This window comes from Athene cunicularia (genome assembly GCF_003259725.1).
Source record: "Athene cunicularia isolate RWA chromosome 3 unlocalized genomic scaffold, athCun1 chr3_part1, whole genome shotgun sequence".
NCBI lineage: Eukaryota > Metazoa > Chordata > Aves > Strigiformes > Strigidae > Athene > Athene cunicularia.
Window position 1 is genome coordinate 29,323,990 of NW_020799097.1, and position 18,622 is coordinate 29,342,611.

Genomic DNA, 18,622 nt, shown 5'->3' on the forward strand with positions numbered 1-18,622 from the left:
GGGGGGGGGGGGGGGGGGGGGGGGGGGGGGGGGGGAATCACATTTCCATCCCACAAAATTAGGGGGACAAAATCCTGTAGATGTAATTTATACAAGAAGGAGATTTCTGGTACTGCTATGGCTTCTGTCATTCAAGAAAGCAGTTTAATTATGGTAAAGAAAGAGTTCATTTTGCAAATAGTTATCTCTCCAGTCGAGGGCTTTATTGGTATGATTGTCCTGGCAAACTTGCTGCAGTCTTACAAGTCCTGAAATTCAGCCATAATACAGTGATATTTCAGAAGACAAGAAAAGACAGCAGAGTTTTGTTCTTGCTCAAGTTCAGTGTCTACCTCAGATAAGTGTATTAGACCAGAAAGAAAGAAGGTCAGAATCTCTAACATCAAAAAGTGTCAGTTTAAATGGAGATGTTGATATTTGTGATGACTTTACCACATATACACATGAATAGATGCACAGAGTCCATTCTTCTGTATTATCTGTACAGAAGTTCAGGTGCAGCTGGCTGTTGTTCTAAAGAGCACAATGTCAGCTCCTATGTAGCTAAAATGAAAGATTTAAAGGGGTGATAGAAACATTAAACCTTCTATGCTCTATTGCAAAGGGAACTAAACCAAGAAAGTTTCTTTATGAAGTTTATGTTTGCTTCTTGAGAATTTCATTCAAATTTCAAAATCAAAGTAAACATTACACTATAATTAATGTTTATTTCTGAAATACAGAGGGAGAAGAGTGAGGATGAAATAGAATGTGTTTTATCATTCAGAGATATTGAGAAAAGTAAATGTTGAAAAGTCTGACCAGAATGTTGTATCTGTTTATCTCAACAGTTCCAATTCTGTGTTTTCTTGCAGAGGATTGAGGTTGGATGGAGCTCCCTTCCCCTCTTCCCTGCACATCTGTACACTCAGACTCTGAGAGAGGGAGCAATATTCACCTCCCGACTACTATTCTAACCCCAAGGAGGTGAAAGGATGCAGTCCACACCTAGGAAAGAATTGGTTCACCATGGGATTGAGGATACCTCCCTGTGTGTGGGAAAACTAAACAGGACTAAATTGTATTTCATTTATGATGGCCTTCTAGCACTATCCCAATACACTTTATTTGTGTTAGCTTCCAATCTCAGACCATGGCTGGGAGATGTATTTAATGTAGTATTTTCTTATTGTTTTTTCAAGTTTGGATTAGTTGCAAGCTTTGATTTTTCTAGATTTATCACATAACTCTCAAAAGACTGATCCTGCTGCATTCTTAACAGAGCAGTATATTGTAGCTCCCACAGTCTTACTGATTACTTTGCTTTCACTTTCAGTTTATGGTGTGTCTGAACAAGTGTAAGGCTCAGAGTATGGCCTATGCTTAATAACTTTCGAGAGCAGCCTTTAGAAAATTCAGCTAATTCAGTAGAATCTAAATTAAGAAATTTTTAAAGTAGTAAATGGCAAGGTAATACATGAGAAAACTGGGAAGGAGGAGATCATGTGAAGAGCAGCACAAAGGAATTCCAGCCTGTAAGTCAGTTTCATTGGGTGCCCAAATTAAATGTCTCTATGCAAACACGTGTAACATGGGGAATAAAGAAGAGGAGCTGGAGACATGTGTATACCTGCAGGGCTGTGTTCTTGTTGTCATCACAGAGATGTGGTGTGACAGCTCCTATGACTGGAATGTTGGAATGGAAGGACACAGGCTCCTTAGGAAGGACAGGCAGGGGAGACAAGGTGAGGGGGTCACCCTCTATGTCAGTGACCAGCTGGAGTGCATGGAGCTCTGCCTGGGGATGGATGAGGAGCCAACCAAGAGCCTATGGATCAGGATTAAAGGGAGGGCAGGGACAGGGGACATTATAGTGGGGGTCTGTGTGCAGGTTTAAGCCCTGCAGGGACCGGAGAGCACGTTGCCGTTGCCCCTCCCCCACCCTCAGCCAGTCGGGCTGGAAGTTAGGCACAGACCCTGGGCTGAAATAAGAAGGAATCTAATACAACAGATTCATAGAACAATCTGAACAACAGTAGCAATTATAACAACAATAAACAGCAATAACAATGAACAAGACAAATGATATACAGAGAAATACCGCTAGCTGGTTACGGAAAAAGGTTCCCGCCACCGAGCCTGACAAAGAGCAAGGTAAAAAGGTTCCGCCCCTGGACCTGACGCCAGCATGGTATGAATAACCCTGCTGGAGATCCCTTCCCCATCTCTGTCTGCTGAGGAAACCTAACCCTATCCTAGCTGAACCAGGACAGTCTGCTACAGGCAACTCAACCGGGAAGACCAAAGAGATGAGCCCTTTATAGACAGATAGGAGCAGCCTCACCTTCACAAGCCCTGGTCCTCATGGGGGACTTCAACCACTCTGATAACTGTTGAGGGGTGTCCTGGTTCAGCTAGGATTCTAATTGAGATTCTAATTCATATCTTTATCAGTTGTACCCACATAAGCTTAATCATCACTACATCCTCTTCTGCAACATCTCATTCAAAGGTAAACACTTCTGTGCCAATATTTTAATCCATAAAAAGCTTATTAATCCAGAAAAAGATTGATCCATATTTTAACAAGTCCATAATCAGCCAAAGCTTCCTAATGTCAAACACATGCTTATACAGGCTTTTCTTAGAATCCCAGAATAAAATCTGCATTTGCAGCCAAAATCAGTCTTTATTTGCTACTGCTTCCTAATTGCTGTCTGTAAGTGTACAAAACTCAAATGTTTCAATCATAAAAAATAATCAGTTTGGACTATAAGGAGACCTATGCTTGGACTTTTCATGTCTTGACTTGATGAGAATATTCTGGCAAAATCCAGATTTGAACACGTGCATAACTGATACCTGCATACATACCAGTTATTTCTTTGTAGGTTGAAGTCTAAACAATCTTGTTATTATGCTACTAGGTATCATCAGATTTTACTTGTATCCACTGACATTCATATCTAAAGTCCTCTCCTAAAACAAACAAAGCAAAAACCTAACTAAAGCCAAACCTGAATTTTAGTATCTAATCTCAAAGGTACAATCACAGAGATAAAGTCACTCGTGTCCTTTCCTTATGTGAGACCTCCTATGTATAAAAGAGAAAACCTGAAAGCAAAACACAGTTCAAAAGAATGCATATTCTAATAGTTAATTTAAGTGAAATGCCTTGCTCTGGAAGGATCTTTTCCTCAGAATTTTCAAGATTTTATTTTTTTTCTAATAAATTGGAAGATATAATAATTTATGAGAATTTTGTTTGGTTTTATTTATTTTAAAATTACTATATTAAAAAGATCAGGATATTAAACTCTAGTTCATAAATAGAGGAATTCAGAAAAAATACAATTTTGTAGTCATATAAAATGACAAGCTGATATTTATTGTAATTCAGTGAGTTATAGGCCACTTAGATACTAAACGTAAAAGAGCATTGTTGTTCTCAGATTACATGTAGCGTCTTGAAGAAATGTTATCTCAAATGGATATGGAGTTTTATGTTATATATTATGTACATATATATTCTTATTGGTATAACACAAAATTGCTGATACAGTGAGTCAGTAAAGAAAAGAAAACATTGGCTAACAGACATTTCCCTTCAAAGGCAAAAAACCTAATACTTCAGATGCTATTTTTGACAAATACTCTCAAGTGACAACTTTTTAACAGTCTTTCCATTTTATTAAGATTGTGAATGAAAATGAAAATTTTGCCCTTCTTCAAAACAAGTGAAAATAAAAATAGTTGCCAACTATATTGCCCCTCATAGAAAACTATATTTCTACCACTGCCTAATTTTCCCCACTATCTAATTTTTATTTCATCATTCAAACAGCTTGTACCAGAAAAATCCTAAACAGTGCCTAATGCACCATGTTTGGTAGACTTCTCATTGGAGAGAGTTTCAGGAAACAAGACTGTAGATTGCTGGGATTGAACATCAACCACTATAAATCTAATTTTTCAGTTAAAAATGATTTGGTTTTACAAACCTGGCAAGACCTGGATTGAAAACCAGATGCTTCTAATTTTTTTTCCCAGTGTATGCTAATTGTCTGGAGAAGATACTTCAAGTGATACAATTAAGGTACAAGCTTCATGTCATCCTGTTTTTTTAAAAGTTTACCATACTAAGATGACTTCAGTGCTCATGTTGCCAATGTAGCACCTAGAGACCTGTCTTAATTTCTGAATCTAGCCAGCTGCAGATACCGAAAACTGTTGAGAGACTTACAAAACAAATTAAAGCTGTTACCAGTATAAAAGTGAAAGTGGGAGAGAAAACTGGATTAAACGTTACATGTTGTGCTATTAAAAAAAAAAAGTCTTTAACCTTTTCTAAGCCTTGCATCAAACACCACTAAATAGCTGGAAAGGAAATGTCAGAGAGTATTTACCAAACAGGAAGAGGAAATTTTTGGAAATCGACTGGGTTGTAAACAGCCTAACTTTAGGATAGTCTTAAAGACTCTTCCAGATGAATGCAGTCTCTTTCATCTCTTTGTGTGTTGAATGTGGTTTTTTTTTGTTTTTTTTTAGTTTTTATTACCCTTTTCAAATAACTTGTATACTTAGTACATAAATGAAATATGTTCATTCCAGTAAAGCACTGGCAGTGATTAATTCTGTCTTCTGTTTCCTACTTTTATCAGTCTTGCAGTCAAGTAACTTCTGTCAGTCTTCTACATTTACTTGGAAAGCAAAGCTGGGCAAGTCACTTTCTAAAAGTGTCTCTATTTATTATCTGGGAGCAAACCAGTTAAATTTCTTACTGCAAGACCATTTCAAGAAGGTTGTTTATGAGAAATGAGAAAAATGATACAAAAACTTAGTAGAAACCAAAGTGTCTAGTGTCTGAAGTACATATTCCCTGGTGCTCATTGGGAACAAGACAGAGAATCTTCAGTTTTGCAGGAAACAGTGTCAGGGGACAGCTATCCAGAATGACAAATACTTGTTTTGGGAAAACTGAGTCCTGGAAGAAATCAAAAATGGGAGAAATACACAGCAGTATATATGACTTACACAATACTGTTCCTGATCATATTTATCATGATGAGCAATTCTTAACAGTAGAAATGTGAAGGAAGGCTTGGAAGGGCTTGGAATTTTTATGGGATAAAGAAATATCCATTTTTTAATGTAAAAATGTTTAAAAATTACGTTTGGGAAGGATCTTAAACTTATGCTTCAGGGCAATCACTGCCTCTGACCAATTAAACTGATACCTGTAAGCACTGGAAGATGAAGATGTGGAGGAAAAAAAGCTTTTCAGATGACTTCTTCAGGCTTTTCTCTGAAATCTCATTACAATAAAATCAGGCAGAGAACAAGATGAAGCTGAGGTCTGACATTAAATGGCAGTTCCTGTGATCCATTTTCTCTCCCCAAATTCTCTAACATATTACAGTACAAAGAACTATGCATCAGTATTAGACAGAAAGTTATTGAAAATTATATCAAATATGCAAACAGAAGTTTTACAGCAATGTTCAAAAGGTGAAAAAGATTATTTTACAAAAGTTGTTTGACTTGTTTCTACCATTAGTGCTTTCTAGGATAAGGTTTCTTCTACATGAAGTACATAGTTGGAGAAAAAAAAAATCTGTTTACGCGACTATGTAAGCCATTACTTGGTACTATACTACAATAGCTTCTGAAGGGAAAAAATTGTCCCACTGGAATTAGTTCCTAGGGAAAAACACTAATTCTCCAGTACAAATGAATGGAAACTTGGTGAACACGGGTCTTTAGCTGTGTCCTACACAACTGAAATTGAGAGTTTCAGCATGAAACCTTCAGGAAATAACAAATGATCTCAGGTAACCCATGTACAGAAACAGTATTTAATTCCAGTTGCATTAATATATACAACTTATGAAACTTAAGAGAAATTTTATTAGAATTACACTGTTTGTCACATTCAGTCATAGAACACAGCTTATATATATATTTAAATATAAGTAAATATAAATAGTAGTTGAAAGTATCGAAATTTTTATAGTAAAAAGCATCTTCCTGGTACTAATACTATGTCAGATTGACTTATTCATGCTTATTTATAAATACAGGATCAAATTCTAAGGTACTAACTAACCACATTCATGCATACTCTCACACACATGCACTTGTCAAAAACCATATGACTCACTTGGAGACTAATTTTGAAATGTCCATTTTCAATGCTGAACTTAGATGGAAAAACAATTTTTATTATTATTCTGGACTTCAAAAGTGATCAATTTGCTTAAATCTTGCCCTCCTTGACTTTGCCTGTGCCCTGTGACCTTCTCTAAAAAGTAATAATCTATACATCTGAATGACAAGATGAAACAGGGTATGCAAAAAAAATATTACAGTGAAGTCTCTCTTTTTTTTTTTTTTTTTTTTTTTTTTTTTTTTTTTTTTTTTTTCTTTAGAACTACTTTGTTTTCTCACTTTTTACATGCAGGGTATAACAAAACCAAATAGCCATATGCTACACTAACTTTTTCAGTGAGTACCCATAAAAAAACCCCAAACAAACAAGCAAGCAAACAAGACCTGCCATTTCATACAATGACTTGAAAGACAATGTCCTTCAAATTCTTTATGTGACCAAAATTTATGGACAAGCGAATGCAGTTTAAAAAAAAGCTTTTCTTCTACAGAGAAGTTGAAACACTATTTCTATATTTGTTTTAAAATAAGAAATAATATTTTCCCATGTTGTTTTATACTTCTTGTGACAATTTTGTATTGTAAAAACTTATTCAAAAAATATCCTCAAGGATCCTAGTAAACTAGGTCTTCCTATCTGAGCTAGCAGTTTTTATATGAAGCATGGCCCTTTTTTTAAACTTGTGGATAGTCACTCAAGATACAAGGTAGTAACACTTATGTTTGAAACATGCCAGCAGGTAGGAACTCTGCAAAACAGTAAATACAGGATTTTACACAGTAATATATTAACCATTTTCAACTATCGCATTATATGACTTGTTAATTTAATACAACCAGAGAAATCTTCTTTTAAAAATGATATTGTAAATTTTATGAGAGATTTTTTGCTGGTTTTCTCAATAATGACTACAAAAAGGCAAAATCACTGTTAGCAATATGTGTGCCAGCTGTGTACATGAAGTCAGAATATATATTTTAGAAAAAAAAAAAAAAAAGAAAAAGAAAAAGAAAAAGAAAAAGAAGAATGCCACAAATATCACAAAATTTTAAGGAGAGGAACAGCAACAATACCAAAGGTGATATGTCTTTGAATCACTTGTGTAGTAAGCTTTAGTATTCCTTATGGAATTCGGAATAAAGAAGCAGCATAGTACATCTTAAAGCACTGTGAAATTTTAAACCTTGTTGCAGGTGTTGGATTTTATTTGGGCATGCATGTTTTGGGTAATGTTGAATTAAATATTCTCTGTGTGTGGCTAGAAAAAACTGAAATGTTCTGTTACAGGCACATTCCCAACTGTTCAGTCACTGCATCTTGTATAATGGGGACATGAATGTGATTCCCAGTAGCTATTCTTGTTTGGATTCTGTTTCATGAAGTCAGAAAACAACTTAGCTAGAAAAACAAAAACAAAACCCCAAACCAATTTATACATAGAGTAAAGGCATCATGTGTATTTTCAGGCAATGCATTTTTAAAAGGTTTGCTTAAAAAAACAGAATATAGCAATATCAATCGCCATTCAGACATAAGCTTTAAAACAGTGTTATTTCGAAACTGGGCAGCTGATTAATTTGTTTTAGATTTGTGTTTTGCTTTCGGGTGTGGTTTTTTCCTACTAGCTTTTAGTGTCTCATTTCCAGACACTGTTGCCTTCATTTTTATAGACAATGCTAATTCTCTAGCAGATTGAAGTTTACTGTTCAATTTTAAAACTTTAACATGGTAAGGAGGCTGGGAAGTTTTAACCAGATGCCGTACAACCATTGTAAATATCACTAGTAGAATGTGACAAGACAGAACATGCATCTATTAAAAAAGAAGGGGTAGCCATGATTGGGGTCTGTTTCTTAATGTTTTGCCTTCATACCCCACTTTTACAGTCTCTTACCATTTTCAATTTTTCTTATTTCTATTTTTCTATTTAATTGGCAAAATGCCTCTGTAGATATTTAAAATTATTTGATATAATGTCTGAATATCAATATAAATATTCAGTTGAGTGACAGAATGATAATTTTTCTCTACTGTTGCAAAGAATCACTAGGGAACACAGCAACTATTCCATCAGGCATATTGCACACATTAAGCTTCTTTAGCCATATTATTTGTTTGTTTTAAATATTCCAAATTCTGTTAGATTTGCTAGTATAGGACCAACCTCTCTAAAATGAATGTGTTACCTCTTTACATCTATGAAATATTCATTTACCCTTCATGCAATATCATACAAAAAGAGCAACACATCAATTTGATCCAAACTGAATAAGCAAGGGAGCAATAATGCATATATTAATCAAAACTTATTAGAAAGTATGCAAGCTAAGAGCACCAAAACTTCTTCTCAACAAGATTTCTAAAAAATATTTCTAAAAAACTCCAGAACTAGAATTCACTTGGTCAACTACTTTTTTAAAATAACATATTAACATTTTTATGACTACAGGTTTTAGTTGAAAGTGTAAAGACATGTTAAGAGTACCATTTAGCATATGCGTAAGTATTAAATTAATTTACATTAACATGTAGCAAATAAAACTGCAATGTACTCATTCTTTGTTCCATTATAAGCTTGTCACGTGTCAAGTAAAATATTTTACTATATATGCAGATTGTAAGAAAAATAAAGGACATGGTATGCATGTTTATTATACTATTTCTTTCGATACTATTACAGTTAGTATTTTTGAGATGGAGACACAAGCATTTGTTCTTATGAAATGGAATAAATAGTTAGAAATTGTCATTAACATAATTACTTATGGCTTTGACAGTAAGAATGGGGTTTTAATTAAACAAAGAAGTGCAATGTAATGAAAACTCATGTATATATACTTATATGCATATTTATAGATTAATTATACATGGAGTGGTATAGGAACATGTTAGTATACCAAATTTATCTAACCATTCCCCATGGAAACTACAGTTCCATGATCAGGCAACTTAAGAATAAAACTGAAACGCCTGTGTTCCCTCTCCTCCCAGCATCAATGAAATGTTAGTTGTTGTTATGGGAGGAATAGAGAAGAAAGAAAATATTATGCCACTGTATAAATCACAGTGGCCCATAGCTTGGATACTGGGTGTAATTCTTGTCCTCTCATGTCAGTAAAGACAAAATAAAACTAAATAGACATGAAAAAAAGTGCAACAAGGATGACCAGAAGTTTGGGATGGCTTCTGATGAAGAAAGGACTGGGAAAGCCAGAAAGGAAAGGAGCATGGAGCAGTATGGCAGTGGCTCACAAAAGCAAGAAAAGGAGGACTTAGAAACAGCTTTGCATTCTGCTTTTCCACATTAGAATTGGGGGACATGAGATAAAGTTATCAGAAGCAGTGCTTAAAATTAAAAAAGGGAGGAATTTTTAATGCAAAAAGTTAGACCTGTGGGTCTCCTTGATGAATGGTATTGCCACAGCACAGCTGATGTTGGCAGGAACCTCTGGAGATTGTGTAGTCAAAGCCCCCTCCTCAGAAGAGAAGTTTATATAGGCTCAAGGGAAGACTGTGTAAGTACTCAGAGACTCACTGACTTCTACTGAACAAACCACTACACGCTCAGGAAAACTCCTGTTTCCAAGAGTATGGGAGAATAGTAGAGAACAAATAGTATGCGTGCACTTTTCATATTCTTTCCTGGCATTCCACTTACGGCCACCATTGGAAATAGCATACAGGGTTAGATGGTTCTTGGCTTGAACCTGTACACCCATTCTTGTATTTTCATGTAACCTAATATATACACACAATGCAAAATAAAATATTCATGCTTCACTAAAGCTAAAGAACTAACCAGTCAATTATGAAATCAGCAAATCGTGCAGAAACTATCTTGTTATCATAAATGGAGGGGCATCTGTTTGCACACAAGGGAGACACAGAAAGATAGTACAGTGTGTGTATTCACAGCACATACAAAAGAGAACCTATTGTTTTATGACTTGCCTGGTTTAAGAGATTCTGATGTTCCCACGAATTGGTGTCACTCCTTCTATATGATAAAATGACTCTCTTCTCAGTGTTATGAGAAACTTAGATACATAGCTCTGTGTAATATTTACTCTGCAACTTTGGTCAGACTGTCTATCAACAGCTAAATGAAATTAAGCTTTTCAGTTAACAATCTTCCAACAGAAGCATGCTTTTTTCTGCTACATGGCACATAAGACCTGCCTGAGCGATTCTCCAGATGAATCCTTTACTATTAGGTCACTGTTTGGGTTGATGGTGGCACACAGCTGTGCAAATACTCCACGTGTTAAACCTTTTGAAGTAGAGGAGAAACTTTTGATTGTTACCTGGAGGTACAGTTGATATGAATATGATATGATACAGCTTCAAAGCATAGTTCTATTTCCTTTGGGATAAAGGACTGAATGTACAGTACTGATAAATGACATTTCTGTTTAAAAGACGGTTTCTTACATATGGTGGCATTAGGTTTAGTCATCTAGTTGACTAGGAAGTCACAGGGAAAATGATAATGCATTATATATTCATGGCAGTGATAATCAGAGGCATTCACAGTGTTTTCTATCATTGATAATAATTCCATAATAATGTAATGCTTTTCCATCTTTCTCCTTAATCAAGTTCTGTTCAATTACGTGAAACGATATATGCCAAGGTTTCTGAAAAATGTTGAAATTACATGACACCTTTGCCTTCTCATTCTGTTTTCTCATATTGAATTGTGTCTGTTACATTCACTAGATCTGCCATCACTCTCATGATTCCTTTAAACTTTGTCTTTTATTCACTCTGCCAGACATATCATTGTTATTCAGCCCATTTTAGTTTCCCTGTTCTCAATAGCTGTAATCATACACTGATACTAAATGCATCTTCTTATATCTGCTATATCAAGGAAGGAAATAGTTTTCACACAGCTAGGATGCAGCTATGTAGGTTAGCATGGAATTTCATGCAAAGTGAAAGCATTGATCCCTGGTCCAGTATTTGCGCTATCTCTGTAACTGCTAGAAGCTGGGACTTGGTAAATTTCCAGACCTCTTTCACAAGCAGTCATACTCCCCAGTGACCTGATAGCAAATGGAAGTGTTAATGCAAGCCTGGCCTGCTTCTGCTTTTATTTAGGTGCAACCTGCTGCCTTGCAAGCAAAAGCAGTTTGATAGCCTGTATCTGTTTTCACTCTGATTGCCTTGTACTCAGACCTCTAGGCAGGCAAGATATATAGGAAAAACTATGTATGTGAGTGTCATAACAAGAAAAAGATAAACAAATGAAAATTAACCTTCCTTTAACGACCTGTACATAATTTGTTACTTTCTAAGTTTATGGTAATAAACGTGAGTACATGGTAAATGGTTAGCAACCTGTTACGCCACTTAGACACGTGCAAGTCTATAGGGCCAAATGGGATCCATCCGAGAGTACTGAGGGATCTTGCAGAAGTGCTCACCAAGACACTTTCGATCATTTATCAACAGTTCTGGGTAATCAGGGAGGTACCAGTTGTCTGGAAGCTATAAAATGTGATGGCTATCTACAAGAAAGGCCTGAAAGAGGATCCAGGGAACTACAGGCCTGTCAGTCTGACCACCATTCTGGGGAAGGTTATGGAGCAGATCATCTTGAGTGCCATCACATGGCACATACAGGACAACCAGGTAATTGGGCCCAGTCAGCATGGCTTTATGAAAGGCAGGTCCTGCTCGACTAACCTGATCTCCTTCTATGACAAGGTGACCTGCTTAGTGGATGAAGGCAAGGCTGTGGATGTTGTGTACCTACACTTCAGTAAAATCCTTGACACTGTTTTCCATAGTCCCTACAAGACTGCACCTCTAGGCTCCCCACAACTATTTGCTTCATACTAGCAATATATTGTTTACCTTATACATGCTGTAAGACAAGCCATTCTGCTATGTTGTTTCCTATGTGCAGTCTGCATGCCAGAGCTAGAGAGTAGTATGTTTTTCAGACTCCAGTTTTCTGCTCATACAACATCTCCACTCTTGAATTGTTTTAATCCATTTCCTGAATCCCTGCAGAGGACCTGGCTAGTTATGAGGTCTGGTGCTCTAGTGGATCATTTTGCTCACACAGATCAAGCAAATTAAAATAGAAGGGAACTGGCAACAAGATATTTTAAAATCCAAACTTTGCTTCCTTATCAGTAGAAATCAGGAATGTGAATATATTTGTTTTTACCAGCTGTTCCTAAGCAGCACAAGAATAAGACTGTAGGATAGCTTTGGGTTTTAATTACATTTATACATGTGCTCCAGCTGTGGCAATAAAAGAATTAAATAAAGTAAATATATAAAAGAATGTAATGCAAATGTTTTTGAGAGAAAATTGATTTTACTGAGAGAAAGAAAAGGGAAGAACAGTTGCAAGAAGAAAACGAAAGGTTTTTCTAAGTGTCAAATGGCATGTGAATAATCCCAAGTAAGAAAAAAATTTAAGTTGCTTTCAGGTTTTGTGGTTGTGTTTTCACTGATACTTGAATTCAATTTAATGTGACACACTCCATCATAATCCTAGTCCCTTATCCTTATGAAAGTCAGAGGTCAGGTTAAATTATACAGATTTCACATCTTTTTCCAGCATAATTTCTACCTCTTCAAGATGTCTGAAAATGGTATATTTCAAAGGTTTTGACAAGATGTTCCAAGGATTCTAGCTGATGTATACAGTGTACTACTATGACTGCTTTTGACAACATTATTTGCCCCTTTAACTTAGTATTCAAGCAGTCACTAGGTTATAGACTTTTACAAATGTAAATTTGTAGAATTTGAATGCTTAGTTAAATATGAGTCAAAGGTCCTTCAATCTTTTTTTATGTACTTGTGGGATTATAAAGAGCAGTATTCAGCCTTTAACTACTTATCATTACATTCATTACAATCAGTTCATAGTCACAAATAAGAATGACTGGTCGATATCATAATAAATAATTTAAAATAACTGCACTTTATTTGGAGGAAACATAGAACAACATATTCCTATTTTAGAATTATTTCTTATTAAAATCTCATGAACTGGAAGGAAAATCTTGATGTTCTGTTGATCGGCTATTCTGTTGACCAAATATTCACATGCAATTACCTGCCCTTGGAATACAAAAATCAAGTTCATAGAATTGTCTTGTGAGTATAAACTAATCTCTGAAAGGCACTGACAAAAAAGCTTCAGTTCTGAACCAAATAATATCATCAAATATAATCAAAAAAGGTAAGTTTAAAAAGAACCAGTCTCCCTTTATGAATCAAAGGATAGGATCAAACTTACTCATGAACCTACACATTTCTAAGACCAACAAAGTTATCCTATACCAGTAGATACATTTAAATTCTGAAAAAAATGTTATTCAGAGTAGATGACAAAAGACAGAATGACATAAAAAATTACCTCTTTTTTCCCTAACAAAAACATTACAAAACCCAGATGTGCTATAATGTGATTAAAAAGTACAGTTAAGTTATAGTATTCAACAACTTAATCTAAGGCAAGGCCTGTTCATATTATTTTCACCTGATCAGACTGAAAGCACTGCACAAATAATCCTTCTCAAGATAGTATGACTTCTGAACCTATTCAGCAGGAAATTCTTGAAATGCACATTTGAAAAAGGCTCAATTGCAAGCATGAGCGGGGAGGAAGGAATTTATTAAATTATTTTTATTTGTACTTTTTAATATCCCAAGCCAAACATACAAAATGTTCTGGGATCAAAAGATGTAAAAGTGAAGATGAACCAACTGTGGATTAAATATAATGAAAATGTGAGTACTTTATGTGCAATAATTTCTCTTCCTCAAAATAATTGGAAAGTACTACGAAAAGGCTTCAGAACTCCTATTACATACTCATTATATCAACCATATGTAGGTTGGGTTGAATTGTCTTCTGAAAGTCCCCCTGAGCCCAATGATAGCTTTATTATTAATTTGCTCATTTATATAGTGTTTGTTGTTGTGACAGCCAATTCCTATAATTAAGAAGACTAAGATACAAAGGAAGGTAGGTGGGAATCCTTTCAGATGGTAATCTGTTTCCTGAAGCCCTGATTCAGTGGCACTCTGCCCAGGATAGAAATGAATTACAACTCCCAGCACCCCTTTCATTTCCAATGAGTTGTTTTAATTTTAAACCAAAGGTTTGAAGACAGAGAGATATTTCAGATAGCACACAATTCAAAGGCTATCCCAAAGGGTATTTTTCATATTCGTTTCAGGAAGAAGCCTGTAGGGTTGTTCATGTAATTGACTCCTACATAATTCAAGAAAAGTTGAACTATTAACTATACTACTGGGTAAAATATAACATACATCATAGCTGAAGCTGGCAGTGCTGCCCATAGTTAAGGCAGCCTGACACCCATTACTGGACACTTTTCATTACTTGCTCTTTCCAGTTTTACCAGCCACAATAATACAAACATCAAAGCTAGATCCCCAAAACAAGGAGACTCTAAACATTACTTTTTTTTTTTTTTTTTTTTTTTTTTTTTTTTTCTTTCCTCCTGCCCTTTCCATAGTGAGTGTATAATAGGTATTAAGACTCCTTATTCATTTGGATGTTTGTGGTGTTTTGCTAGAGTAGGAGCTATTTCTCTCTTCCTTATTCTTCAGTTATTCTGCTTTTCTATGTTCTATATCAGTCCTCCAGTCTGTACGTGAGTTTTGTTCACACTGCTTAAAGCAAGTGGAGGGAATAGTAGAAAAGGAGTAGTGTTCACAGTACAGGAGCAAACCTGACTCAATAATTTTTTTGTTTCTTATTTCCACTTGTACACGTTATGTGGAATGGTAGAAGCTGATGAAGGATAAGAAAGGGAGTTTATCTGTCTTCTGAAGCATATCCATGTAGAAGAGGCAATCAGCTGAAAAAAGTATTTTCCCCAGACCCCACAGAAGAATAAAGTTATATCAAGTATGGCACTTCTTTTTGCAGGACCACAATTGTATCTTGTATCAACTTACCTTACTGCAGTCTTATATTACTCATGAAAACCATTGTGATCTTGTCAACTCCAAAATTCCTGATTTTAATTGTCTGCAATTTTGCTGACTGATTCCATGAACAGCTCCTCCTGATAGCCAGTGGTAGGCTCAGAAGCAAGTGCAAGGTAGCTAGACTTACAATGTTTGGAATAAGTTCCCAAGCAGAAGAGAATATAAGTAATTTAATTTAACAGCATTAAACAGCCAGAGAATGATGATGATGGATCATTGGAAATTTCTTTGACTATATGTCTGTGCACACATACTATACAACCTACCTGTCATCTACATTTGATAGCAAATTAATTTTCTCATTGAGTACAAAACTCAGGAGTACATACATATCCGTAAACATAATGCTGTAAAATTTTTTAGAGTTGGTTTATGTTAGAAGTTTCCACATATAATTCTGAAAAGGACTAGAAGATAAGTTTCCAGATAAAAGGGCCCAATGTTAAACAGTGAATGGTTTAAGATAACAATATTTTTGAGCACTAGATTGAGCATCAAATCCAACTGAGTTCACATACTGCAAATAATAACAACACCGCCCTGAAATCTTAGCAAATTAATGTGTATTAACTAAAGCAGTTATATGATAGTTTTCATACTAACCTGCAATGAAAAGTTCTTCCAGGTCCATCAACACATACACCTTCATTGTAACAGAGAACTGAGTTCAGTGGAGAATCACTGCAAACATCAACATCAACTTCACAGAACCTGCCAGTGTACCCTCTCAGGCAAGTACAAACAAATGCATCGACTGCATCTTGACAAGAACCTCCATTAAAGCAGGGAGCAGATTCACATTCCTGAGGAGACAAACAATAAAACACATTACTTATTCATTTCAGGTGCAAGGGACTGAATCTGGAGATTAGAAAAAGAGTATTGGACTTTCTTATTGTCTGATAAACAGAAGTCTCTAATTTGGCACAACTTTTGTTTATAGAGAGATGCTTTGATTACAGCTCATATTCGCTCTTGAAACTGTGCTTGTTCCTACTAATTAATCTTGGAGAAATGCAAATATATTTTTACATAAGCAGTCTTACAGCCATGAATATGTGCTTCCCACTCATGATTCCTTTATTAAAAATTTAAAGCATATTTTCAATTCATAGTTTATACAATTATTCCTTCTAAGTTTTTATAGTAGGCCCTATTGCAGTGAGAAAAGCCACAGTAGTAAGACAATTCTGGACAGAATAAGAACATTACCACACACAAGCCTTTTATCAGTATTTCCTGATAATGCTTTCTTATTACCAATTAATGTGTAATATTGTAAATAGAAACATGTAGAAATGTTTATGCGTTCACATAATAACAATTCCCTCTGATAAACTAATATGAAAGTCATCAAATTCAAACCATGCATAGTAGGAGCAAATTAATGTTTTTTTCAGAATTACAGGAAAGTTTAGTTAGTGAAATTGCCAGTGCAAAAAATGTGGGTTTTGCCCTTGAGCACAGAAAACTAGTTTTTGCCTGTATCCCATAGGAGTTTTATTTTGCTGTTGCCACCCAAATAGTCTAGCTAAATCAAATATTTTAAATTTATTCTCACAGTCTTGTAATTTTGGATGGTTTAATTCTTTAAGGATATCCAAGGGCACTCAGATTTCCTGCAGGTACTACAGTTGATTTGACAGAATGTAAATTGAGATATCCATGGGGAATTGTGAGAAAACAACTTATTTCCCGATAAGCTCTCCAGCTGGATGTATATAGGATGATTTATTAGTGAGCATTACATAAACTAATTGAATTATACATCCCACAGGAAGACAGTGATAGCTATACAGACTGCTAGAAATCCTGTGTCTAGGTTCTAGAAGCAGTCTTTTGCTTTATTAATTACATTTGTTGCTGGCAAACATAAGTCTTCTTTGTTTATTAAAAATTCTCAATTCACGGTTTCAACTTTGTGGCTTTTTTTCAAATCCAGTAACTTCTCTTGTCTAGTGTTCTTAATTTATATTCACTTGTATCCATCTCTACAACTTCCATTTTTACAGCTTTGCTCATTAGCAGAATAAATTAAAAATCTATCAATTAATGGATCAAATTTTAACCTAATCATAGTTCAAAAGATAAATTAAAAAATATCAAAATCATTGAATTAACTAAGGATAAGTTCAAAGCGCAGAAAAAATGTTCACAGCTTTGGCTGCAAAATTAATATAAAAACTTTTAATTTTCTTATATGGAATGCATCATTCTTGTAAAATTTTGCAAAAGTGCTCATGGTAATAATTTTTTACAGTAATATAAAATCTAGACAGTTTGTAGGAGAGAAATCACACCTATCACCTTCCAGTATATTTTGATGTGCTGCAGTTAAAAGTTCATCATTCAACTTGCAAAAATCCATAGTAAACTCTGTTACCAGAGAAGTGCTAGTCTGCACTGCTCTTAAACCAGGCAAAAAAAAATATTCTTTCAGAAACAAAAATATGTTAAAATGCCACAAATAACTTTATCCCAAAGTAAGTGAGCTACCACACTACCAGCAAATGTAATTGGTAGGCGAGATGAACAAGGATGTTAGATGGCCCACTGAAGTTGTGCCACGGCTGTGATCAAGTCCTTCCTATCTCAGATCCTGACTGACTTTACAGCTTGGCATTAGGAGACAGCTGGCTCTACAGAAAATTTCTGAGTACCCTGATTCCCTTAAGACAAGCTCACTTAACAACCAATGTTATTTCAGTTTTGTCTTCCTTTTTATAATGGGAGATTGAATCATAACTATGACTGTAACTATTCACAGTCCTAGAAATATTCTCTCTCTTTTACAGTACAGTAGGACATAAAGACTTTCTTGGGCATCTCACGTATCCAGTTCCCAACGTAGTAAGATACCCTTCAACCTTTTCTCACCTAGAAATGATCAGATTCTGTCAAAGGAAAATTGCATTTGAATAACTAAGAAACCTAAAAATTGCAAAAATAATGTTCACAAAGACGGGTCATTTTTGTTTTTCCAAAACACAGATCTGTTGATATACAGAAGTGTCACAATTGCTCACTTTTTTGTACCTTATTTTCAATGTGTCTTTAATCTACACTAAATCTGAAATGTTATTCTAATCTGGAATTTAAAAATGCAGATTTTTTAAGTGTCAAAGTCTTAATCTTACAGTAATCCTTCCAAAATTTTACAAATAACTTGTCTGAGTAAAACAAATATCACTATCAATCCTGCAGACAGTAAGAGCAGCACAGGCTTGGTCCCTTAGAAATTTGTGATATTTCCTTAAGAGGTATCAAGCAAAATAAATAATAGTAAGTAATAAATAATACCAAGTTGAAATGGTGACAAATAACTCAGGCTAATAGACTGAATGCTACTCATCTGCAGGTAAATATGGGTCACTGTAATTTTTTGCCATTAGAATCAAAAGCTTGCCAGTAGCAGTAAAGTAACATATTTTGCAATACCTCACTGATCACGAGGCCTGTTTCTTTGTTTCATTTTTCTCT

The 18,622-nt window shown here is 35.1% G+C and overlaps 1 protein-coding gene across 2 annotated transcripts in view; it reads right to left on the bottom strand.

The window, feature by feature from the left end:
• Window positions 1–18,622, bottom strand: part of EYS (eyes shut homolog) — a 1,023,641-nt gene that overhangs the window by 464,000 nt on the left and 541,019 nt on the right. For both annotated transcript variants that reach the window (XM_026844748.1, XM_026844747.1), the window contains one exon: window positions 15,746–15,945. In XM_026844748.1, the coding sequence (XP_026700549.1) occupies window positions 15,746–15,945 (200 nt within the window). The remainder of the gene's footprint in view (window positions 1–15,745; window positions 15,946–18,622) is intronic.